We start from the raw sequence: 24519 nt of genomic DNA on the forward strand, positions 1-24519 counted from the left end.
GGGGCGATGGGGACCACGGGGCTGCTCTGCTTCCCGGTGGATCTCGTATTTTTATGAGCCTGTAGGGCTCCAGCAGGCAACAGGGCTGAGCACATGCCCCATGGGAGAGCAGAGGCAGGCAGGTGGGAATGGGGTAGGGGCCGGCGTGGGGCGTGATGCCAGGCAGCTGGAGATGTGCCTGGGCTCCGCGCACGGCGCTGGGACGGGTGCAGCGGCGACGGGGAGCTGTGCCAGGCTTGGCTCACGGCCGGCGGGGTTGGCAGGGGGAGCGCAGCCTGCCCGGGCACGGCTGGGGCAGGCCTGGTCAGCCGCGGCCCCGAGGAGCGCCAAGGCGGAGCGGCGAGGCTGGGGCGTGGGGTGGCTGCTGGGCGTAGGTGGGAGCGGCAGGAATGTCAGTCTGAGGCACGCAGGGTCCCGCATCGGCATGAGCCTCCCTGCAGCGCTGCACCGTGCCAGGCCACCACCCTGCACCCCAAAACCTGCACCCCGCACCCTTCAGTCTGCTCCCCAAAGCCTGCACCCCGCACTCTGCTCCCCAAACCCTGCACTCTGCACCCCAGAACCTGCACCCTGCATTGTGCTCCCCAAACTCTGCTCCCTGCACCCTGCACCTCACACCCTGCACCCCAAAACCTGCACCCTGCACCCTGCGCTCCCACCCAGCCATTTCTTATGGCAAACCCATACCCGCTCCCACTGTGCACCCCGTACCCTCCGCCCGCACACCCAGAAACCCACCTGTGCTTGCTGGACACCCCGTACCCGCACCCCACCGCCCTCCTGCCCCCACCCAGCCCACCTGGGCCCCTGCCCTCTGCCCCGCGCATCTTGCCTTCAGCGAGGTCCACACCATGGAGTCACAGCTTGGGCACTGCCACCTGCCCTACGGTGGGATTCCCAGGTGGCCCAGTGCACCCTGAGCACTGGGAAGCTCCATCTTCCCAGGCCACTGTGCCTGGGTGACAATGCCCATGAGCCCCAGAGTGCTCAGCTCTGCATCCCCGACCCCTCCGTGCTCTGTGGGTTACGGGGTGTCACTGCAAAGTGCCTCGGCTGCGGGGGGACACCCCTGTCCCCCCTCACCCCATGGCATGCCAGTGCGAGCAGGCAGTTGGGATGTGCACCCCCGTGGGCTCGGGGGTGCGGTGCCGTCGCTTGGGGACCACCCTCTGCTGTGATGGGGTGGGGGTCCCCAGCACACCTCTGCGTCCTGGCCCACACCGGTGTGATGGGTGCTGGGCGAGCTCACCCTGCTTTCTCACCACGCGCTGCCAAGCCTGCAAAATAGTTTTTTTCCACCACTGACAACGCCATGGCAAATGCATGCAGCAAAACAGCAGCCCTCAGTGTAATGAGAAAATGCCAGACGGGTGCGTCAGACGCCGGGCTGAGGGGAGGTAACCCAGCCACGCCGCGGGGTCTGGCTCACCCCGGGGACGGGGCGAGGAGGTGCCACCTCAGACCCCTCTGGAGCTGCGGGATGGGCCCCTCCTTGCATGCCGTGCCGGGACGATGCTTGCTCAGAGGTGGTCCAGCCACCTCCCCACTGCTGCCGGGACGGCACCGCAGGGCACACGTGTGTCCTCCCACCCCATGCTGGTGGGTGGCACTGGGCACAGCCCCAGCGGGGCTGCTGGTACCCGCACAGCATCCCTGGCTTCCAACCCGCGTGTCCTTAGGTGTCCTCCCACGCGCTGGGACCGTCTGGCCTAGGTTTCCCGTGCCCCATTCACGGCCAGGCAGCACTGAGATCCCGGCGGTAGGATTTACTCGCCCTCCGTGTGTATTTTTTGGCTGACCCTCTCTTGTTTTTCCTCCATCCCAGAGCCTGAGCGCGCCAGCCAAGGAGCGGCCGTACGAGGAGGCTGCCTGCCAGGCCCCCTTGCCGGCTGTGAGGCCGTAGGATTTATGGCAATGGCAGCCCCGTGCTGGGCTCGTGGTGGTGGCTGCAGGTTTTGAGGAGGGGGCCTGGCGGGGGGGGACACAGGGGGTACCCCCTCCCCAGGATGCTCGATGGGGTCCTGGCAGGTACCTCTGTGCCTGTCCCCGGGAGGCAGGGACAGCTCTCCATGCCCGTGCGGGGCTCGGCGGGGTGACCCCACCGCTGGGGTTTGGGGAGCGAGATGGGGAGATGTGGGGAACAGCGCTGTGGGAAGACCGGGGTGCAGTGCTGGGATATTTGGGGTATGGGACTATGCAATGTGGGGCACAGGGCTGGGAAGTGTGGGGTGCTGCAGGCGCCGTGGGGCAGCAAGGGGAGACACGGGGTGGGCAGTGCTGGTAGTGGGGCCAGCCTGGCTCCCCAAAGCTCTCAGTTTAACCAGCAAGGCCCCAGCAAGGTACCCAGTTATGGGGGTCTGTGGCAGGCCCCCCCGAGCCAAGACCCACAGGAGGCTCCTCAGCAGGGGGGCAGGACGCCCCGGGTCCCCTCCTGCCTCACTGGGGCACCCCCATGGTGGCACGGCCCCAGGGAGATGGTGGTGGCCTCAATCCCCAGGACTCTCCCTGCCCCGAAGTCCTCTCCACGGCACAAATCCTGCTCCTGCCTGCAGAGAGCGAGTGGAACCAGGGGGCTCCTATAATTATCACCGCGCTCTGAATAATTCATAGCAGCATTACTCCAACAAAGCCTCTCCCTGCCCCGGCTCCCCACCACGCCGCCTGGCCAGCGCTGGCTGGGTTTGGGGGTGCCATAAAGGGGGGGGGGGGGCAGGCTGGCTGGGGCAGTAGGGTGGGACAGAGGGGTGTCACCCGCTGCCAGGGGCTGGGGGGCACTGCGGGAAGGGACGGAGGGGCATCACCATCCTCCCTGCTGCCCCACCATGCTGTGTGGCTCAGTGCCCTCCTTGTCACGGTGCCAGGAATGCTGGGGTGGGTAGAACTGGCAAGCGGGTCATTTCTCTGCCTGGCTCAGGACACCCCAGCTTTTGGGGGGGTATCTCTGCACAGGCACACAGTGCCGCAATCCCTCCAGCCATTCCTGCAGGGCTGGATTTGCCCCAGGGGGGTCGACACCCCATCCAGCTGGGATCCGGCTGCAAGGCCGGGAGCAAGCGCCTGCGAGGCTGGGAGCAGCAAGGGGTTAAACGCAATAAAGCCGGTGTGAAACTTTTGGCTGGGGAGATGCAGGCAGAAAGTGCATTTGTAGCCGCAAGTGGCCGCCTTGAAGACGATCCAGATCTGTCTGGGAGCCGTCTGCTGCTAAAACCCTTTGATCCACTTACTTCTCCCCGGGGAGCTCCCTGCAGCTCTGGTGCTAATGCCCACGTGGCGACAGGGGTTTAGCTGCCAGGGGGATGCAGGAAAGACCCCCTCCCACTGCCAGGGAGGAAAGCAGCTGCAAAAAATGAGGGGGGCAACAAAAGAGGGGCTTTGGGACACAGGAGCGATGCGCTGGGCCACGTGCACGGCTTGATGTGAGGTTGTGCCGCTTGGCAGCCAGACCCGCCGGTGATTTTGGGGGTAATGAGGGCTCTGCTGGGGCGAGCACTTCCCTGCTGCCTCCCTGCCAAGCCCCAGGAGCGGGATGCACCCTCCCAGGGCTGGGGAGGCACACGTGGCTGCAGGGATGCTCTTGGGGATGCGGTTCCTATTCATCCTCGCCCTTTACAGCCCCACAGCCTGGGTTTGTGGGGCAGGAGGACCGGCCTCGTGCCCAGCTGTGCCCAAGCGTTTGGGGTTTATCCCGATGTGTATTTGTACCCAGTCCCAGTGTGCGCAGCACTGGAATCCCCGTGCTGGCTGTGCTGTGCCAAGCCAGCAGGCATGGGGATGGCTCTTGGGGTCAGTGAAGGTTTGGGGCGTGGGGAGCTGGGTTTCGAGTCAGCTGGGCAATGTTTGCTGGTGGGGAGGTGTTTTCCACAAAGGAAAAACAAATTTGGGTCAACCAGCCCAGATAGCAAATTGGCTGAAAGGGGAAGGCAGGAAAACCGGCAGCGCGGGGCAGCCAGGAGCCAGCTCCTGTGGGATTAAACAACATATCGGCAGTTTTGGTTCGTAGTGATTACTTTGCTTTTATTATAGGAAATGTTTAAAGACGGGGAAGCTGAAATAAGCTGCTGTACTGGACTTCAAATACCCATTTTCCAGTGGGTGTCAGGACTTGAAGGGTGCGCTCAGCCCTCCTGCATGGGCAGCCCTGTGTCCTGCCCACCCCAGACCCCCATCGCGAATGGGTTTCACCCCTGCGGCAGCGGGGATGGCAGTGGGGATAGGCGTCCCGGGCGGTGCTGGAGGGGAGCAGTGCTGTACCGCCGGGACAGCATCAGCGTGGGGAGCAATGGGGCCGGCACGGTGCTGAGCCCTGCAAGGGGAAGATGTTTGTGTGGGCTGCACCCCACGTAACACACGCGGGCGAGTTATGGATGCACCCGTTAACCACGGGCTGCAAATCCGTGCAGGGAGCAGGATGAGGCCATGGGCAGGAGAAGGGGCACAATGTCATGCTCGCTCCTGGGGTGGTGTGTGGGAGCTGGTGCTCTGGCGGGTACCCGATGCTGCCTGCGGTTTCAGAGATGCTGGGCAGCCCTGCCAGCAGGACGGCATCGCCTCTGCTGCTGCCAGCAGCCCTGGCCATGCTCGTGGGGAAGAAAAAAGCCATCAAGGTGGTGACGGAGCTGCGGGAGAGGCCAGGGGACGGTCACGGCCGGGGAGAGTCACGGCTGGGTCCGGAGGGCGCACGGAGGAGCCGAAGGGGTGGGATGGAGGTGTGAAGGGAGGCGAGCGGGGAGTGAACAAAAGCTGCATTGAGTGACAGCGCCCGGCCGCCCCGCCGCCAGCGGAGCAGGAGCCTGGCCAGGAAAAACAGGGCCTGGAGCGGGGAGCACATCGTGTCCCTGGCTGGGGCCGCCGGGGCCCTCGGTACATTCTGTAGCGGAGGAAGCTGGCGCGGGGACGGGCTGGCTCGCCGGCCGCCGTGGTGCAGCTGACCCCGGTGGGGAGAGGCGTGGGGGGCTCCCCCCGCCGTGTGCTGCACCCTCTGACTGCATCGCTCGCCAGGGCTAATTTTCTGTGTAACGAGTCCCGCTGAGACCGGCCGGACCCCCCACTCCCACCCGCTCACTCGAGGCGGGTCGGAGGCTCCTTGGTTCTGGGTCAGCGCTGCGGGAGGAGGCGATGGGGTTGAGGGGGGGGACGGGGACCGGCTTTCAGACAGCGAGTGGGCTCCGTGCCCAGGAATTCGAGGATGGTTTGCAGGCTGCGCTGCCCAGGCAGCAGCGTCTAATTCAATTAAAGCTCAGTGTCACGAAGCCGGGAGGCCGGCAGCGCGTGGGAGCCGAGTGGGGGCCCCCGTGGGGAAGGCGGCCGACTGAAGGGCTGCCAGGTCCCCTGGGGAAGAGCCCGGACGTCACCGGGCTGGGGGTGTCCCGTCCCCCGCCCCGCTTTGCTGGGAGAGCTGGCACGCTGGGTGCGGGGCCGTACCCAGGCTGGCACTGCTGGCAGGAGTCCACAGCCCGGGGGCCCCATGGAGCTGCCGGGGGGTGTCACCCCCCTCCCAATTAGGAGGTATTAAGGCATGACCCCGGGCGCTCAGACCCCTCGGGGTGGGCTTCCACAGGACAGGAGTGGAGCAGCTGCCTTCCTGCAGGGACATGGGGCTTCCCATTGCTTCCACACCTCCTCCCTGTGCCCCAGCACCCTCCGTCCCCCTCCCCAGCACTCCACCCCAGCCCTGCTGCAGCCCCCCTCCCCTGGAGAAACCTAAAAATTAAGGACCAGGAAGGCTGTGGATGGGGTTCAAACCCCTGCGGTTCAGGCGCAGGGCATCCTCTCCCTCCAGTCCAGGGCTGATTTGTTCCTTGTGGTCCGGGCACCAGTTCTTCCTGCCCCTTTTTGGACATTTTGTGACCTCACCCCTCCCGGACACCTTTTTTTGGTGGCTTTGTTTCCAAGTGTCTGATTCCTCCAGCTGAAAGACAAGCCTCCACTGGCAGCATGGGTCCATAAGCGCCTGTGGCAGCAAGCGGCAGAGCCTGGCAGCCCATGGCATCGGTGCTGGTTTGCAGGCAGGGCAGGTTTTCAGCGTCTCTTGCTCCAGAGAGACCCATCAGCACTGAAAACAGCCCCGAGGACGCTGCACGGCCTGACCTGGAGCATCTCCACCTGCCTCCCAGTCCCACTGGCAGGAGGGGAGACGGCCCCCTCGCAGCGCCCATCGCTCGGGGTCAGAGCGGCCCCGCGGGGCTGTTGCAGTGCTGAGGTGGATCCTGCTCCTCCCTTGAGCGGCACCGGGACCAGCAGGCTCCGGCTGATGTAATTTTTGCCATTACAGGTAAAACTGCTCCGCCTCGGGTGGCCATACTCCTCCGAGACGGGCAGGAGGGGGATTGTTGTGTTCCTGTTGCTTTGCAGCATCCTACAGGGATCCCTGCTGCCTCCCCAGGCGTGTCTGCATCCTGCTCGGGCTGCGTGCGGTTGCTGATTCATTTTCGGAGCTGTGCTGGGGGGCCAGAGGCTGCACCGTGCATTCCCCCCCGGCAGCCCCTGCTGTGGCTCCACTGGCTTGTTCCCCCTGGTCCTGCTGGTTTTATCCCTGGTCTGGAAGCATCCCTGCAGCCCGCTGCCTGCCCGTTGCCTACAGCCAGTGCATGGGCAAGCACAGCCCAGAGACCACCATGGTGGGCTGTGGCTGTGGCTGTGGCTTCCCTGCCACACTGTGTGACCAAATCGGGCTTGGAGAAGGGGGATGCCCTGCCTGGGGTAATGCTGCATCCCTGGTGGGGGCAAGCAGCTGAGATTTACAGCTGGGAAAGTCTGGGGCAGTGGGGGAAATCTTGGGGTGTCCCTGATGCTTCTGAGCCCTTGGGGGAAAAAGCAGAGACTGTGATTAATCCAAAGGCAACCCGGGAGAGCCGTTGCTCCCTGGGATGGGATCGCTGCCAGCCCCCTGCAGAGCACTGAAGGATGGGCTGATGCTGGGGAGCTGCAGGCAGGGGAACGCGTCCTGGGCATCACTTCGGGGCGACAAAGCAAGCAGGCAGCGGGGGGGGTGGGTAGCAGGCAGCGAAGCACTCGTGCAGGGCCAGGGCACGGCGGCTTCTCTCTCCCTGCTGCCACCAGCCCAGCAGGGCAGCCCCAGGCTCGGTGGCAATGTCCCCAAGGGGAGAGCCCCCACCAGTGCCCCGGGGAGTGGCAGTGTCCCCAAGGGGAATGCCCCCACCAGTGCCCCGGTGGTCCCTGTGGGGACCCCCAGGGCACGTGCCCGTCTGGCACAGGGCAGGGACTCCCTTGCAGGAGGAGAAGGCAGACGAAGCCGGGGTGCATCGCCGGGTCCCCCGCTTCGCCGCCCTCCCTTACCTGCGGGATGTCACCCACCGTTTCCCTGGCAACGGCGATGGCATCCTGAACACCTCGGGCAGAGTTTCCCTGCCTCCCCTGCGATGTCATCCGCCGTTTCCCGGGTAACCCAGCATCCGGGAGCTGGCTCCGGCAGGCAGGTAGAGGAGGACCTCAGCCCACCCACCGCCTTCTGCTGCGCCCAGCCGTTCGTCACCCAAAAGCAGAGCACGGGTGGAAGGGCTGTGCCTGTGTGGTGACCTTGGGTGGCTGTGGCTGAGTGGGACAGGCTGGCAGGCCCCAGGGTTGCTCTTTCCAGACCCAGGGATGGGCAGATAAGGCAAATGGCCCGGCAGCCTTGGAGGAGCAGGCAGCTCTGCCTGTCATGCACAGAGCCTTGTCCATGCTCTGCTCCCTGAAGGTGCCCCGTGGGTCTGCCTGGCCTTGGGCAGCCCAGTGAATGGGCAGCTTGGGGCTGGGAGGAGAGGCACAGCTTGGGGACACAGTGCCCACCCTATGTCCCACCCTGTGTCCCACCCCATCCCTGCACAAAGGGCTGGGGGCTGTGGCTGGGCTCGTGGGGAGTCGATGTTCCCAAGGGGAGAAAAGCCAAGGGACGCTGGAGAGTGTCTGGGTTAACTGGTAATTCCCTTTCCTGGTCACCTTTGAGTAACTGGTTTTGGCAGGAGGTGTTAAGCTCCAGGAGGGCACTGGTGAGGCATGGTGAGCATCCCACTCCGTGCTGGTTCTGGGGCTGTTTTCCTCCTGGTGATGCCCTTCATGCCGTGAGTCCATCCTGGGATGGACACATTTTGCAGAAAATGTCCTGGCATTGCCCCCTTGCTCTATAAACAGCTTTGCTGCTCGTCCCTGACAGTTTTGCTCCATCCCATCCCAAGTGGCAAATCCCCCTGCTCCCAATGCAAGTCTCCGAGACACCAGAAGCCCTGCTAAATCCTGCTGCAGCAGGGTTAAATGCTGGGTCCCGGGGCAGGAGAGGTCGGGAGGCCCCCAGCTTGCTGGCCAGGAGCACCCCGGGATGGTGGGAGCCCCAGGTGCTTTCTCCACCAGCAGATCAGGAGCCTGGAAGGTCCCTTGCTGACGCAGCAGTCCTCAGCCCTTCCCAGGCCGGCTGCGGGGGCCCCAGCCCGGGCGCCGAGGCGGAGGGGATTGTATTTGGATGAAATTGGAGCCTGCGGCACGGCGGTCGCCAGGATTTCCCCGCGGATCCTGTCCTCTGCCCCATGTGCTGGGGCCGGGGATGTGAGCGCAGGCAGGGGCTGTCTGATGGGTTTTTCTGGGGGGAACCACGGCCCTGCTGGCAGCCAGCCCCTCCCCTGCGTGACCGCTGCTTTGGGTGCATCGCCTCGGGCAGGGGCTGGTTCGCTGTGCCCTTGCCTGTACTGCCAGCACCGAGGGGATCCAGCAGCCCTATTCTGCCGAGCCCCCAAGGCAGGGGGATGTCCTGGGGGGGGTCCCCCCCCTTTCCAAACCCACTGGTGGGGCTGTGGTCACAGCACCAGCCCCGCAGGGTGCAAGCATTGGTGCAACCCTGCGTGTGCGAGCGAGCGTGTTGGTGTGGGGTGACACCAGGAATCCACAGGCTGCCCTGTGCCTTGCTCAGCCGTGGCGGCAGGGGTCACGGGCAGGGCTGCGCAGGAAGCCCAGTGATCTGAAAAGGGCTCAGCGGGTGCCCGGAGGCTGCAGGGTGCCAGCGGTACCTGTGCACCCCATAGGTGGGGAGCATTGGGGTGCGGGTTTTACCCTTCCCTGCAATAAATGGCACAAGCCCTCACACTTGCCGGGGCACAGTGGGGGCTTGCAAGCCCACCCAGCTCGGCTGGGCAGCTGATGTGCATGGCGGAGGCCTCCCCTCCTCCCGCTCCCGGCGCTGTGAGTAAGCGCAGGCTGGCGAGACCCCGGCGCGAGGAGCTGCGGAGGCGGCCGGGGGGGCCATAATTAGCAGGTGCAAAGCAAGCTGCTGCCGGTCGGGTCAGCTGAGTCACCGCGCAGCCGGCGTTGGTGCCGGGGCGTGCGCCTGTGCACGCAGGCGTGGGCGACGAGGGGCACGGGAGGTGGGTGTTGGGGATGGGGGGCTGTGGGCTGGGGGGGTGTGTGGGGGGGTGGGCATTGTGGGGAGGCGTTGGTGGGTGTGCTGGGGGCGCACGTGCGGGGTGGGTGCGTGCTGTGCCCCTGCATGTGTGATGGGGAGAGGTGTGTGATGCCCCGCTGCAGGCTGGTGACGTCCCGGGCAGGGCTCAGGCTCCTCCGGCCCTGGGCCAGTGGCTGCTCTTTCATCTCCTCCTGGGAAAATAGAGCTTTTTCCATCTTCCCTCCAAGAGCGCATTTGCTTTTGGCTCCTGTCCAGCATCAAGTGGGGGCTGGGAGCCCCTGGGGAGCTCGCCGGCTGCCACCACGAGGCACTGCGATGGGTGCTACATGGGGCAGAGCAGGGATGGACCCCCCCATCCCTCTTCGCCTCCAGGACCCTCTCCTGCTCACAAGTCACCCCCAGCCATGAGCCCCTCGCTCCGCATGCCGTGTCAGTGATCACTAAGAGCATCCCCCTTGGGGAGACCCACAGGGCACCCCAGGGTGCCGTCACCCCCCCAGCCATCTCCCTGGGTCCTGCAAGCTGCAAGCAGGCAGCAGGGCGTCATGGCTGGGGAGGGCTGGGCTGGCGCTGGGGATCGGGCAGGGGCTCTGGGACATGGCAGATGGCCGGGGCAGAGCTGACTCCTGGAGCAATGGCTGTGGAGAGGCTCTGCCAGTGACTCCCTCTGCCACAGCCCCCTCTGTGCCTCAGTTTCCCTTGACTGCAGGCAGCCCCACCGGGGCCGAAGCTGCAGAAACATCCCTAGGACCCTGTGGTGACCTTGCTCTGCTTGCGTGACTCCGGCTCGCCGAGTGTGTGCCGGGGGGGGGGGCTTGAAGAAATGACGAGCGTATCATGCGGGATGCTCAGGGCAAGGGGGCTCTGCTTGCCCCCCCGGTGTCTCGCCGTCTCTCCCAACAGGGTCTGCGTGCAGCTGGGACCGCGCGGTGCAGCCCCAGGCACAGACCGAGACTTTTCGGCTGCCTGAGCGACATTAAAGGCACGGCGGGCTGAGCCCTGCTGGGAGCTCCCGTCCCGACGCGTCTCGCCCCAGGGTCCGCGTGTGCGTGCGTGAGTGTGAGCACACAGCGCAGGCAGGCAGCTGAGCCGCCCTGCCTGCATGGGATGAGCAGGCAGCAATTCGCCTGCTGTTGTCACCAGCGCCCGCCTGCTCTGCCGTGACCTGGGGGACAGGGCTGCTTTCCAGGGGCTGTTTTGGAGGTGCTTGATGTCCCTTGGGTCCCTGCGGCAGAGGGTACCACACTCAGTGGCATCTCAGCCATGCCGGCATCTCTGGGTTGCCTCTCCCTTGGCAGGGACGTGGTGCATGGATCAGGACCTGGTGCCTTTGTGCCAAGCAGGGACGTCGGCGTGAGGCCATTTCCTGCTGTCCTGGCCGTGCAGGGACACGGTAACGGCCGTGACAGTGGCTCACACCACTGCCTCCCTGTCCCCATCCTTGCGGGATGCTGGCTCCAGGCGTGGTGTGTTTGCCCCTGCCAGGCGCGCAGCCGCGGGGGTCTCCGCTTCCCACAGCGGCTGGTGCCTGCCTGTCCCAGGTGGGCTGCGCCGGTGGCACGGGGCTTTATGCCCTCCGTGTCCCATGCACACATGAAAAAAAGGAAGTTGAAAGTGGAAAAAAGGGCGTTGCATGGGTTTTGGAGGGTTTCTGTGCTGGCGTGGGGTGCTCTGGCTGAAACGGCTGGTGTGGGGCCAGCTGGCGCTGGTGGAGGGGACAGGGCTGGACCCAGCCCCCAGCCAGCCCGGATGATGCCGTGGGATGAACTCGGTGGGGAGGCTGGATCGGGCCCACGGTGGGCATTGCTGTGGGCTGAGGTGTGGAGCGGTGTCCTGCGAGGGGGACAGCGGCGTGGGGACAGCAGGGACAGCACGGGAGCCTGCCAGGACGGGCAGGGGTGCCACTGGCTTGACAGAGCAGGTGGACCCCGTGCTGCCGTTGGCTGGAAGCTGCTCATTATTGTCACAGACATTTTTTAACCAGTGCCTTCTTGCAACATTTCTGCGCTGTACAGCAGGTCCCTATGACGAATATTTTCTCCTCTCACTAAACCCTCCCCTGCCCCACCTTTGGGGCCTAAAACCTGCAAACTAGTACAAATATTTGTTTTCTTGAACAACTGGGATTTTTTTATTGGAATAAAAAACTGTTTCATGAAACATCTTTCAGCCAAGAGCATTTGGAGGCAGGGATATCCCCGCTGTCCTGGCAACCCCTCTGGTCCCCATCCACCTCAGGCCTGAGAGCCCCGCTGCTCCCAAGCATTTGCCATCCGTGCTTGCTGGTGGCAGGATGAAATCTCTCGTGGGTATTTGAGAAGCAAAAGGCACCTTTCTGTGCATGGCCAAACCAGCCCCTCATCTCCAAGGGCTGCCCTGAGATGCATCTCCATGCATCTGCCCAGGGTTTGCTTTGGCAGGGAGTTTGCAGAGCAGAGGGAGCCCGTCCCTGCTCTAGCAGCCAGCACAAACCTGCCGGGGTCCTGGATGGACGTCCAGGACACAGCGCATCGGAAAGGGTTTGGCTTTGCTCCATGGGCCCCTCGAAAGGCCCATGGCTGGAGGACACAGCACAGAGGGACTCACTGCTCCTCCGAGCATCCCTGCAGGGCTGGTCCCCAGGGATGGCACAGGGCCGCGGGGCAGGCGGGGAAGACCTGGAGCAGAGCAAGTCCTCAGGGGACACGTGTGCCCCAGTGCATGGCTCCGTGCCCAGCTTTCCGTGCTTTTTTGGGTACAGTCCAGCTCTGATGCAGAGCTCGGGCTGAAAAGCAGGGCAGCCTTGACCGAACAGACAGGGGAGAGGATGGGGCTGGATGCAAAACCCACAAGGGTTTGGGGTTTCTGCTGCTGCTCAGGGCAGCGTGGTGCTGCACATGGTCGGTGCGTTCGGGCAGGACGGTGGTACAAGGGTGACGTGTGGCTGGGACCTGCGGCTTCTCCCCGGGGCCAAGTGACCCAGAGATGGCGTTTCATGGCACCCTGCAGGAGGGTCATCTCCCATGGGTGCCCGGGCATTGCTGCGTAAAGCGGGGTGCTGCAGGCTGAGCCCCACTGCTTCCCTCATCTTCCTCCTGTGGGCTGCAGGTGATGAAGAGGAGGTGGGTTGTTTCCCCCTGGGAACAGCCAGCTCCTCTGCCCGGTGGGGTTTGGACCCCCCATGGGGGCTCAGCATCCTGCTTGGGGTGATTTCTGCATCCCTTGTGGGTGCTGGGTCTCCCCGGGGTCTCTCAGCATGGTTTGATCTGCCTTGCCTTCAAATCCAGAGCAGCTCTTATTTTCTCTGGCTGTACTCAGCGGGGGTACAGGCAGGGCTGCCTGCGGGTGCCGGGGCACACGTCCCCAGCCAGCCACAGCCCCGGTACCGGGCAGCGGGGGGGCAGCCAGCAGGGAGTTAAAATGGTACCCAAGGAAAAGGGAGTGCGGCTGCTTTAATTATTTGGCTGCGGTGAGAACTTGGTGTGGAGGAAATTGAACCCAGGGGAAAAAATACTGTAATTTCATGCAAAAATTACATGGCAGCTCCGAGTGATTTACTGCAGCTATTTTGGTGGCCTGCTCTGGGGTGTAATTAGAGTATTACTGGATAAGTGGCTGATGGTGGAGAGGGTCTTTCCAAGGCATCTCACCTGGTCTCGTATGTTGGAGAGGGGTCCAGGCAGACTGGGACTGGAGTGCTGGGAGGGGGCATGTTTTGTCCCCAAAGGTGTCTGCCAGCTGGATGTAGGCACCTTGCAGAGCATCTCTGGCTGTGCTGGCACCTCATGTCTCACCAGCACCCTTGGGAGCCTCGAGGGAGGCTGCAGGTCTTACCCAGCTCTGGGGTGGCTCCTGTGGGGGGACGGCATGGCCATGCTGTGTGGGTGTCTCGGGGAAGGGGGTGCGTGGACTCAGCCTCACCGGATAGCTGTGCTGGGGGCATTTCTCAGCATGTGGCTTGGTGCCACAGCATTTTCTGGGGAGCTGGGAGAGGATGTGGTTTCCAGCTGTGAGTGTTGGGGTGCTGTGATGTGGGATTCTGGGGCTGGCTGGGCGCTGTGCTGGACCGGGAGGGCAGGTTGCTGCCTGGGGCTCTCGTAGAGTGCTGCAAAGGGGGCAGAGCTCAACCCCGTGCTCGCCCCGTGCGCAGCAAGCCCCTGCTCCTGCCAGCCCCTGCTCCTGCCAGCCCCGTCCTCAGCAGCACCGCGGGGCCACATATGAGCAGGGTGAGCAGCGGGGTCTGGCACAAGTCCCCTGAGCAGTGCCATGCCCGGCAGCACTGCGAGGTCCCCGTGCCATCTGGCCAGGGCAGGTGGCCCAGCAGCCTCCGGCTCTGCTGCAGCCCGAAGGCAAGCGGGCGGCCGTGCCAGGGCCAGCCAGCTCAGAGATGCGCGACACACAGACATAGCTCATCTGGTACCTAACCCCCCTTCCCTCTTTTGGTGTTGCATTACAGGGCAGGAATACGGGACATGTGTGGGGCTGGAGGCAGACGGGAGGTGGGCAGAGGCTTCTGGCTGTCCCCTGCCTCCTGCCAGCCCTGCACTGGCACCAGTGTGCAGCCTGCAGGCAGGGACCCCGTAGCCAGGCAGTGTGTGGAGCCAGCCCATCACCTTGGCACTGGGGCACGCTGCAGCACCAGCCCAGCTCTGCCTGGGCCGTGTCTCTCGGTGGCACCTGGTGCAGAGGCGAGCCTGCAGCCAGGCTCCGTGCACTCACCGCTGCGTGATTGCACCCGTGCAACTCCTGCCTGCTGGCAGGGTACTGGGAAAGGCTGAGCTCCCCCGATGCATCCCTTGCTGGGCTCAGCCTTGGGCTCTGCACCCCAAAAGTGCAGCCTGTGCCTTTAGCAAGGGGGACTGTGGGTACAGTGACACCATACCAGGGCCAGGCCACCGCCTGCTGAGCCCCCGGGCTCCCGCAGGAGGGTCCCTGAGCGCCCCAGCCCTGCCTGCTCTCTGCCTGCTCTCTGCCTGCTTCCCCAGGAGGCGAGCACGCCTGCTCGTTATCTGCAGCTGCCCTGGTGTGATCTAATGAGCCCTTTGGGGAGCGCATGGGGCAGGCCAGGCGGTGCTGGTGGTTCTGCCGGGGATGCAGTGGGATTACTGCGTTACACATCGCACCCAGGGCTCCTCCTCTGTCCCCACGGCCCCGCTGGTCCCCCTGGCAAAGCCTGCTAGTGCCGAGGATGGACAGTTCTGGCTGGGAAGGCAGCATGGTCCCCTCGGGGTGATGGCTGGGGCTGCCTGGCAGGACAGGGCTTGGGACAGACACCATGGGGTGAAGGGACCTCTCCCCTGCCAGCCACACCGGGGACTGGCTCTTCTGGCCCCCTCTGTCCTGAACCAGCTTGGGAAGGGCCATGGCTGGAGGAGGAGGTGTCCCGCGGAGCCCCAGCAAAGTCACAGCGGGTTTGGAGGCTGTGCTGGCCCCAAGGCTTTGGCCAAGGGAGGAACAAACCGGAGCGGGGAGTGTCTTTGAGCAGGCTGCGGGAGCTGAATTTACCATCCAGGTGTCCCTCCAGCACCGAAATCACCCAGTGCCAGTCCTGATGCTGTCCCCACACATCCATCCATCCCCTTCCTCCTGGGCTCTGGGGACCCATCCCCTGAGCCACCTCGCCAGGACCTGGTGGCTGAGCTGGTCTGAGCCCCACTGGCCATAGTGGGAAGTGGGGAAGATACTGGTGCTGTGTTTGTTGCCTCTGGATGGTGGGGAAAGGCTCTCCCACAGGGGATGGGCACTGCGGGTGCTCCCCGGGCTCTCAGCAAGGTGCCTGGGGATGGGGACAAGGCAGGACCCGCCAGGGCAGGGAGGATGCTCCTGGTTTTGAAGGGGACATGGAGTGATGGCAGCTGGCTAAAATAAACTGGCTGCCATGGAAACGGCAACACTCCCATTGCAGAACGTGGTAGCAACCAGCTGTTTGGCAGCAGCGGTAACCAGGGCCGGGAGAGGGATGCTCGGCCGTGCCTGCCACCTCTGCTTCAGTGGCACTGCTGCCACCGTGGGGATGGTTCCTGGGAGTCTCCTGATGTGGCCGACCTGCCCTCCGCCAGCTCCATCCTGGCCGGGAGGTGTGCAGGGGGTCTCACCCCGCTGTGCAGCCCCGGCGTGCAGAAAAGGCTGAGCCAAGCTCCCAGCCATGGTTTGGCACCCACCTGGGGCTCTCCGTGCTGAGCCAGGGTGTGTGGAGGCTGCAGAGTGGGGATGCCTGAGCAGGCATCCCCGGCAAGGGCTGTGGGGGAAGCGCTGGGCATGGGGGGCTGCCTGGGGGGGCATGGGGAGCAGTGTGTGGTTTGGTTTGTGTCAGTCACTTCTCCAGCGGGTTTGGGAATCGCTGGCAGAGCTCATGGTCGGGAGGGGGAGGGAGGCACCGAGCCAACTGCGAAACACAAACTCAGCTGCCGAGTCCGCAGGGGCGGCGAGGGGGAGTGCTGTGCCAGGGCGGGCAGCCCGGGCTGCTCCCGGCAGGGCTGCACTGGGGGCCGGACCCGCTGCGAGCCACGAGGTGTATGGCAAGGGTGGGCCAGGACCAGCATGGGGCCAGGCACAGGATGGGCTTTGCCTTGGGGGACCCATCCAGCCGCCACAGCACCCATCTCTGTCCCGAAACCTGGTCTGGAGCCCAGGCAGCAACAGCCAGGCTTGGGATGGGGCTGGCGAGTCCTGGCAGTGGGTTGGGGTCACGGTGGCAGTTTCCACTTGGACCTTCTCCTTCAGGAGAGGTTGGTCTGGGGCACACCATCACCCAGCCCCAGGGAATGGCACAGGGCCACGGGCAGGGGGCTGGGCAAGCATCTGGCACAGCCTGGCTCCATGGCACGGGTTCTCAGCTCCACTCCTTCACCCGGTTTGCCTGGGGCCATCCTTTGCCCCACGGCATCGTGGATCTGTGTGGCACGGCAAGGCTGGACCCCCCTGCCTGGTTCCTGCCAGGCTCTGCCCTGCGGAGAGGCATGGAGAGGAGCCGTGGGAGGGCTACGCACGGAGGGGGCTGCGGCACGGGGTCCCTCGTAAGCCCCAGCGCACACCTAGGGAGTGATTAGCGGTTCCTAATGAGATGCTGGCTGGGCTTCGAGCTGGCCGTGATGCGTGAGGAGGCGGGAGGTGCTCTGGCCCGGCCATGCTGAACAGCCTTCAGGCTCCTTGCGTGTCAGCCACCTGCGACAGAGGGCCCGGGATGGACACGGCCCGTCACGCCTCTAATGGGCATTTGGTTCAATTAGCGACACGTCAGACCGGCTCTGCTCAGGCGACGCGCTGACCCGAATACGCTCGCCTCCGCTCGTCAGCCGCCGGCGAGACCCCTGCGGCGGGGAGGCGGGTGCCCTCCCTCTGCCCCCGCCGTGCCCTTTCCTGGGCAGCCTGTGCAGTCCCCCCTGCCCAGCTCCAGCAGCAATGTCCTGGGGGAGGACATGCTGGGAGGGACGGGCAGCCCCAGCTCCCCAAGGGGGAGATGTCAGACAGGACCCGGGCACCGGCGAGCTGGCTGCGGGGTGCCCAAGACAGTGCGAGGGGCTGGGGGGGCTTATGGGGCATTGAAGGGGGGCTGGCCGTAGGGTGCTGTAGGGCACCGCAGAGAGCTGACGGAGCACGGCAGTGGGTTTGCTGTAAGATGCTATAGGGTGCTGCAGAGATACGGCTGTGGGACACTATGGCGCACAGCGTGGGGTGCTGTGGGGCATTGCAGAGGGCTGGCTGCGGGGCAGCTGCATGGCTGCAGGGCACTGCAGAGGGCTGCCCGGGGTAGGAGAGGGCAGCGCGGGGGGTGGCGGGGGATGCTGTGGGGCAGTGCAGAGCACAGGCTACAGTTTTGGAGCAGAGGAGATGCCATGCACATGGCAGCTGCTCAAAACTGCCTTGCCGAGCCCTGCGCCGAGGGCTGCTCCTTCCCGGCAAGCCGGTGTGTGCTGCCCCAGCCCCAGGGGGGCGATCACCGGGGCTGCTCACAGCATAGAGGCTGGTGGGGATTCACAGCCCTCCTGAGCCCCGCATGCTGCCCGTGCCAGGCTGCATCCCATCCTTGGGGAGTTGGGGGAACCTTGTCACGCGTTAGGCTGGATTTACAGCCACCTGGCTGCCCTCTCCCCGGCTTTCTCCTCCGTGCCGCTTTTCCCCGCCTGAAGCCAGTGCTGGGTTCACCCACCCCTGCAAGGAGGGCTGCCGTGGAGCAGGCTGATGTGCCTGCAGCCACCAGAGGTGATGGAGGTCTCATCCCGCTCCCTGCCTCGGGCATGGCATGGGGGTCTGGCTGCCATCAGCACGGGGCGTTTGTCCCGGTCGCGAGCATCTGGGGTGCTTGGCACCCCTCTGGCGTGCGGGGCGTGCTGCCGCGGCATGCCACCGCGGCGTGCCACCTGCCATCTGCTCCCCAGGCAGGCGTGGGCCCTGCTCAGGATGCAGTGCTTCGGTGCCAGGGCTGGGGGACTGTGCAGAGCCACCAGCCACTTCAGGCAGGATGGAGGGGACAGGGCCATGCTGGGGTGGCGGGTGGCACGGTGACACCAGTGGTGGGGAGTAGGGCTGGCCACCCCCAGGGGATGGTGCCAAGAGGCCACAGTGATGGCTATCCTGCACTTAGGTGCTGGTGCCCATGGGCAGTGCTGTTTCTTGGGTGAATACAATGTCTTTGGGGGTATCACTGGTCACTGTCCCATGCCACCGCCACCCCTGGATGGCATTCCCCGGGATGAGGCACCATCGGGGTTGTCAGCAGCCTCTGACCCCTGGAATATTTCCTCCAACATTGGCAATTTTTATGTGCGAGAAGTAAATAAGCATCAATTAACCCCTGGAGCCATCCTCGTGCTGCCGGAGAGCAGCCAGCAGAGCGCTCGTTAGTGGCCCTGTCGCTGCTTCCTCCTGTTAACCAGCGTGTGAATCTCTGCCAGGTAACAGGCTCATTAGCTGGATGGACCAGCAGCCTGGACAGACGTACAGACCTCGGCCGCGGCACTGGGGCTTGCTGGGAGCGTGTGGGGTCTCTGCAAGCGTGACCGGGCTGTGCTGACATCGGGAGGGGTAAGATGTGCGGGGAGGAGGCTGGCGTTTGGGATTTTGGGGTTTTGTGGTTTTGTTCAGAAAAACCCCAGATGACGTGGGGACAGCAGGGAGGGGTGGCAGCCCAGAGACAGGGACAGGGACAGCAGACGGGCACAGGGGGTGTGGCAGGGACCGGAGCGGGTCAACAGGGCCCCCTCATTTATCTCCCCAGCTCTGGCCAGGACCAGGTCTTGTGCAATCCTGCTCTCGCTCGAATTGCTCGTTTCCCCCACCCCGTGCTCTCCTTGGGGCAGGCAGGAGGATGTCCAGCCCCACTTTCACCCCGAGACCCATGGGCACCCCAAGGCTGGAGGAGCAACCCCCAGGACACGCCGCTGGGGTGCTGTGGCGGTGCGGATCAGCAAGGTGCTCGGGATCCTGCAAAGGGCCCGGCATCGATGCCCATCCTTGGGGTCCACCAGCACCCCGTCCACCAGCAGCCCGCCGCCTTGCTGGGCACAGCCTCACCAGACAGCGTCTGTCTGGTCAAAAGGACACGGGGAAAGGCTCCCAGCACAGCAGCAGCAGCAGCAGCACTGCCAGATGCAAATTGATAGTCAAGTCACTCATCCAAACAATGGGGTCCGGCTAATCCTTTTACAATGGGACTAATTGCTAATCAGACCGATTTCACACTGGCTGTTCCCCTGACAATGAGGCTCCGTGGAGAAGGGCTCCTGAGGGGGGGAGAAGGCTCCATGGGTGCCCAACGCTCCCACCAGCCCCTCCATCCCCCTGCCAGGCCCTGCAGCAGGGCCAGCCCCCCGGCAGACGGGCACCGGGATGGCACCGGGGTCTTCCAGGTTGGCAAAGCCTCCAGCAGCCAGTGGCCAGGGGCTGGCAATGGCTCCAGCCTCATCCTCCCTTGGTGTCAACCAGGGCTGAGCAAGGGCTTGGGTCCACCTGCAACTCCTGGCAGCCCTGGTGACACCTCCAGCCCTTGCCTCCGCTACCCAGAGCACCTCCTGCCCCTTCACAGAGCTATGGGGGTGAGGGCTGGTGCCTGAAACGGTGGGTGTCACCCCCCGGCAGGAGCCCTGGCACGGTCTGGACGCACACTGGGGCCCGATGCTCCTTGCCCTGAACCGTTTGAGTACCGTGAGGCTGCAGTGGGGCCAGGATGCCAGGAGGGTCTCTCTGCTTTCGTGAGGGGCCTGAACCATTGGAGCAGGGTGGGCAGGGAGGGGATGCCATGGGGGAGATGGGGACCAGGAGGGAGACACAGCAAGGGTGCGGGGCATGGCCAGCCCTGCAAAGGTGGAGGTTGCTGCAAGAAGTGGTGCAGGACTTTGGGTCACAGGGCAGAGAGGGGCAGAGTGGTGTCAGAGGCATCGTGGGGACCCTGGGACTGGCGCCAGCCTTTGCCTGCTCCCCCTGTGCCCTGCCAAAATCTGCCAGACCCTGGTGCACATCCCTGCCAAGGCAGTTGCTGTCAGGGAGTTTTTGCCATCCCTGATGTCCCCTGCACATCACTGCCAGGGGCTGGCCAGGAGCTGAGTCCCGCATTTCGGGGTGTGCGATCATGCGCTGCTCCCTGCCAGCCCGGGGCTGGGTGCTGTGGGATGCTGGGTGCTCGTGGGGCTGCCGGGAGAGGCCGGGGTGCTGGCGGGTGAAGCAGGTCCCTGCCTGCGTGGTGTTAATAAGCTCCTGGCCCGCCCCCATGCAGCCCACTGCCCTGCGCCATGCACCCCGAGCCACGGCCAGCCGAGCGCGTCGGGGTGCTAATGAGGGAGAGAGCCGGGCTCGTCGCGCCTTCCACTTAATTGCTGCTGTCTTTTGGCTCTTAATGAAGCTCTGCTGCAGGAGAGGCAGCAGCCTCCCCTCCTCTCCGCTCCCTTGGGCAGCCCGACCTCGCCAGCCTCCCCCCACCAGCCCCGTCCCCTGCCCGACGCCAGCCTGGCCCTGGGTTCGTGGCTGGTGCTGGGTGCCTGGGTGCCCTGCGCTGGAGCGGCGAAGCGGGAGAGAGGCAGTAGTGGAGGAGGAGGTTAGCACCATGCTGAGTGTCACCCCTGTCCAGCCATGGTGTTCCCAAATCCCCCCAACACCATCCCCTCTCTCTGCGCTCTGCACGGCAGCTCAGTCCCAGCCGCGGAGGGCTGCAGGATCTCCTGCCTCCCGGGCTGAGCAGACCCGGGGAGCACCGGCAGGGAGGGACCGGGGCCATGCAGGGGGTCCCCACTCCTGTGAGGGGCCCAGCAGCATCTGGGCATCCCCCCAGCAAGCCCTGCTCAGGCATCCCCAGCCCCCCGGGTGTCTCTGTGTGGGTTCAAGGTGGCTGGTGGTTCTGGCTTTGCAGACGCGGTGATGGCCACATGCTCTGCTTCTGTCCCCTGCCGCTTGCACCGCGGCTCCGTCACACGGAGGGGAGCTTGGGTCACCCTGTGGTTCAAGGGAGAGGTGTTTGGGGGCATCAGGGAGAGCTCTCCCTGCCAGGCAGGCTGGCCCAGGGCTCCGCTTGCTCCAGCTGAAGGCAATGAGCATCGACACAGGCAGCACCGCCGCGGAGGGCAGCACGCGTCCCAATCCATTCCCTTGAGCCATGCCAGCCACGGCCTGCCCCCTCCCCGGCTGTGCACGGGGCCATGCAGGAAGGGGTTAACGGCTAGCCCATACCTGCAGTTGCATTTTAAAGATGTGAAATTAAAGCCCGTAATTTATTCTCCCCACACACGAAGGAGCAATTAGTTCTAAACACGGCTTAATCAGTCAGTGCGAGATTGATTTCTGTAGACTTGGATTTGGTGGCTGCTGGCGAGGAGCCAGCCTGGGAGCAATCTCCAAATAAATGAAGTGCAGAGAAGTAAGCCATTACATAATATGATAGATGAGGCTGGAGCTCACTCGCCGCTTCATTAGTATTCCACTGTACGCCGGCAACGGCACCAAACTTTCTCCCCAGCACCTTGGTTTCTTCCTCCTCCTCGTCCCTCTGCCCCTCCTGCAGCTCAGCAGGGGCAGGAGGAGCTGCCTGCCTCCCTTCGGCAGCCCCTGCCGAGCCCTGGGCAGTGCTGGAGCGAGGGTCTCTGCACCATGGGCTGATGCCTCTTCAGGATGCTCTTCCCTGGGCTCTGCGTCTTGCCTTTCCCCTCTGGATCCTGGGGGAACCGAGGCGCAGGGAGCTGGAGTGGCATCCCATGAGCTGCAGAAGATCAGCAGCAAGTGGCAGATGCCCTCATCCCTTCTCCTCCCCTGGCCAGAGCTTTGAAGGCATCTCCCCAGGGTCACCCCAGCCTGTCACCCCACGGGGCAGCGGCAGCTGGGCACGCTTGTGTTGGGCCGTGGCCCCTGGTGCAAGCTCCCTGCCTCCTCCTGCCTTCTGCAAGGGCATCCCCGCTCCGGCCGGTGAGCTGCTCGGAGCTGCAGCAGCAGGCAAGAGCAAGAGGAGCAGAGTGTTGCTCTCAGTAGGAAAACCCGTTGAGGTGCTGGATGTGGATGCAGGGAGCCAGAAGTGTCTGGGGAGAAAGAACTCCCCTTGTCTGGGCAATGAGGGGTGTAGCCGGGTTTGCAAACCCCTCCGTGCTGTGGTGCCCGAGTCTCTCGGGCAGGGTGCATGCCCTCTGTCCCTGCCACGGGACGTGCAGAGAACCAGACCTGCTCCTCCTGGGCGCCTGGCCCTGCTCGCAGGGGGTGACAGGCCTTTTGGGGACAAGATGTCACTTACATGGTGCTGACGTGTTGCTTTGGGCTGCGGCAGTGACAACGCACACTGCGCAATGCGTGCCTCTCCCTCCCCAGTGATGAGGGAGGAGGGGAGCACAGCACAAAACTACGCCGGGCAGGGAAGGTGGTTTGGAGCCAGCTCCAGGGGGTCGGTGCCCGGTGGTGTGTGGGCAAAGGGCGTCCCTCTGCCCGTGGAGCTGGTGGGGTGCCTGGCAGTGGGGACAGTGGGTTGGGACCTCTGTAGAGGGGTGCGTGGGCAAGGCTGTGCTGGGAGCATCCTGGTGGGCTCTACTTGGAGCGTGGGTGGCCAGGACTGGGAGGGACGGGGAAGACCCGGACCTCTGCGTGGACATGGTGCAGGGCCTCACTGCCCCTGTTTTCATTGCGTCCTTGCCTTGTCCCTCCCCAGGCTCCTGCCAGGGAAGAAGAGTCCCCTGAGACCCAGCCCTGCCTGGTGCAGGGCTGGTGCAGGTCCCCAGGGCATGTGCTAAGGACACCCCGCCCCTTGACTCCCTGGCATGACAGTAATCGTGCTAACGATAGATAGCTGATAGAGGCAGCAAAGGGCCATGACCCATGGCCTCCCGGAGGTGAACTGCCCAGCAGTGCCGTGGGAGAGACCCACCAGCAGTGCCCGCTGAGCCCCGACCCCTCCAGCAGTGTCCCAGGGGATGGAGCCCAGGTCCCCCACGATGCCCCATGCCCCTCCCCAGCCCTGCAGTCCTCCCCCTCCGGCCCGGGGTGCTGGAGCTGCTGCTGACCATCCCCTCTGTCCTTGCTGTCTCCGCAGAACTCCATCCGGCACAACCTTTCCCTGCACACCCGCTTCATCCGTGTGCAGAACGAGGGCACCGGCAAGAGCTCCTGGTGGATGCTGAACCCCGAGGGCGGCAAGACGGGGAAGACGCCCCGCCGGCGGGCGGTCTCTATGGACAACAACAGCAAGTTCCTGCGGATCAAGGGGAAGGCCAGCAAGAAGAAGCAGCTGCAGGTGACGCAGGAGCGTGGGGAGGACAGCCCTTCCTCCCAGCAAGCCAAGTGGTCGGAGAGCCCCGCGTCCCATGCCAGCGACGAGTACGACGCCTGGGCGGACTTCAGGACGCGGGCCAACTCCACGGCCAGCACGCTGAGCGGGCGCCTCTCACCCATCATGTCCAACCATGAGCCGGACGAGCTGGAGGAGGATGACGGTACCCCCTCCTCTCCGCTGATGTACCCCAGCCCCTCCAGCACCATGTCTCCTTCCCTCAACGCCCGCTGCTCCGTGGAGCTGCCCCGGCTGACCGACCTGACTGGCACCATCAGCCTGAATGAGAGCCTCGGGGAGAGCATGCTGGAGGACCTGCAGGACGGCTACACCATGAGCCCTTCGCAGCAGCTCCCCCCGGCCGCCCTGCGGCAGCGGAGCTCCAGTTTCACCTTCAACTCCAAGTGCTCCACCATGGGGGCTGCCACCAACACCTACTGCGGGACTATCTACAGCCAGCCGGCCATGAGCCTCATGCGCCGCCTGCCCATGCAGACCATCCAGGAGAACAAGCAAGCCACCTTCTCGCCTGTCAGCTCCTACAGGAACGCCTCGCTGCAGGACCTGCTCTCCTCCATCTCCTACACGCACAAGGAGAGCATGGTCCCCGGGGACCTGCCCCTGCCACAGGCCAGCCCCATGGTGCCGGCCCGTGGCCACAGACACAACCCGCTGCTGTGCGGGAGCGGGGAGCAGGGTTTGTCCTCCTACCCGTCCCACTCGGGCTCTCTCATGAAGAGCAACGCTTTGTACCACCCGTCACCAGCCGGTCACCACCCTGCGGTCAACACCAGTGCCTTAGCTAATCCTGTCAGCCTTATGAGCTTGCCCAGTGACACGTGCAGCATGACAGCCATGCCGCACCATGGGCATCTGCATTCCTACGCTAATAACCAAGGGGCACACATGAGCTTGCTGGATTCGCTGCAGGGCCCCTACCCGGGGGCCGTCCACCCCCCCGTGTTGGGCCAAGACAGGTTCCCAGCAGACCTGGACCTGGACATGTTCAATGGGAGCCTGGAGTGCGATGTGGAGTCGATCATCCTGAATGACTTTATGGACAGCGACGAGATGGACTTCAACTTTGACTCGGCTCTCCCGCCGCAGAACGGGCTCAACGTGCCCGCGCTGCCCGGGGGTCCGCAGCCCACGAACCAGAGCTGGGTGCCCGGGTGACGCCCGCCCCAGGGGGGTGCTCGCCACCGAGAAGCCACGAGGGGAACATTGAGACTAACTTTTTTTTTTTCCTTTCTCTTCTGCCTTTGTTTGTTAAGATGGGCTAGAGCCATTGGTCTGAGCTTGAGGTCAAACACAAAACACAAACCATAGGGTCAAATACTGAGACGGGGTAGGGCCCCCAGCCCCCAGCCCACGCGCGTGCCTGATCTGCTGGGTCCTCCCGTGAGCATCCTCCGGAGGA

At 64.5% G+C, this 24519-nt stretch overlaps 1 protein-coding gene across 1 annotated transcript in view; it reads left to right on the plus strand.

Annotated features, from left to right (window-relative positions):
* Window positions 1–24275, plus strand: part of FOXO6 (forkhead box O6) — a gene marked incomplete at both ends in the record, with an annotated part of 35325 nt that extends 11050 nt beyond the window's left edge. Inside the window, one exon of the mRNA XM_082329396.1 lies at window positions 22863–24275. Within this exon, the coding sequence (XP_082185522.1) occupies window positions 22863–24275 (1413 nt within the window). The remainder of the gene's footprint in view (window positions 1–22862) is intronic.
* Window positions 24276–24519: the final 244 nt, after the last annotated feature.

The sequence above is a fragment of the Platalea leucorodia genome (genome assembly GCF_965183815.1).
Source record: "Platalea leucorodia genome assembly, chromosome: 18".
Taxonomy (NCBI): domain Eukaryota; kingdom Metazoa; phylum Chordata; class Aves; order Pelecaniformes; family Threskiornithidae; genus Platalea; species Platalea leucorodia.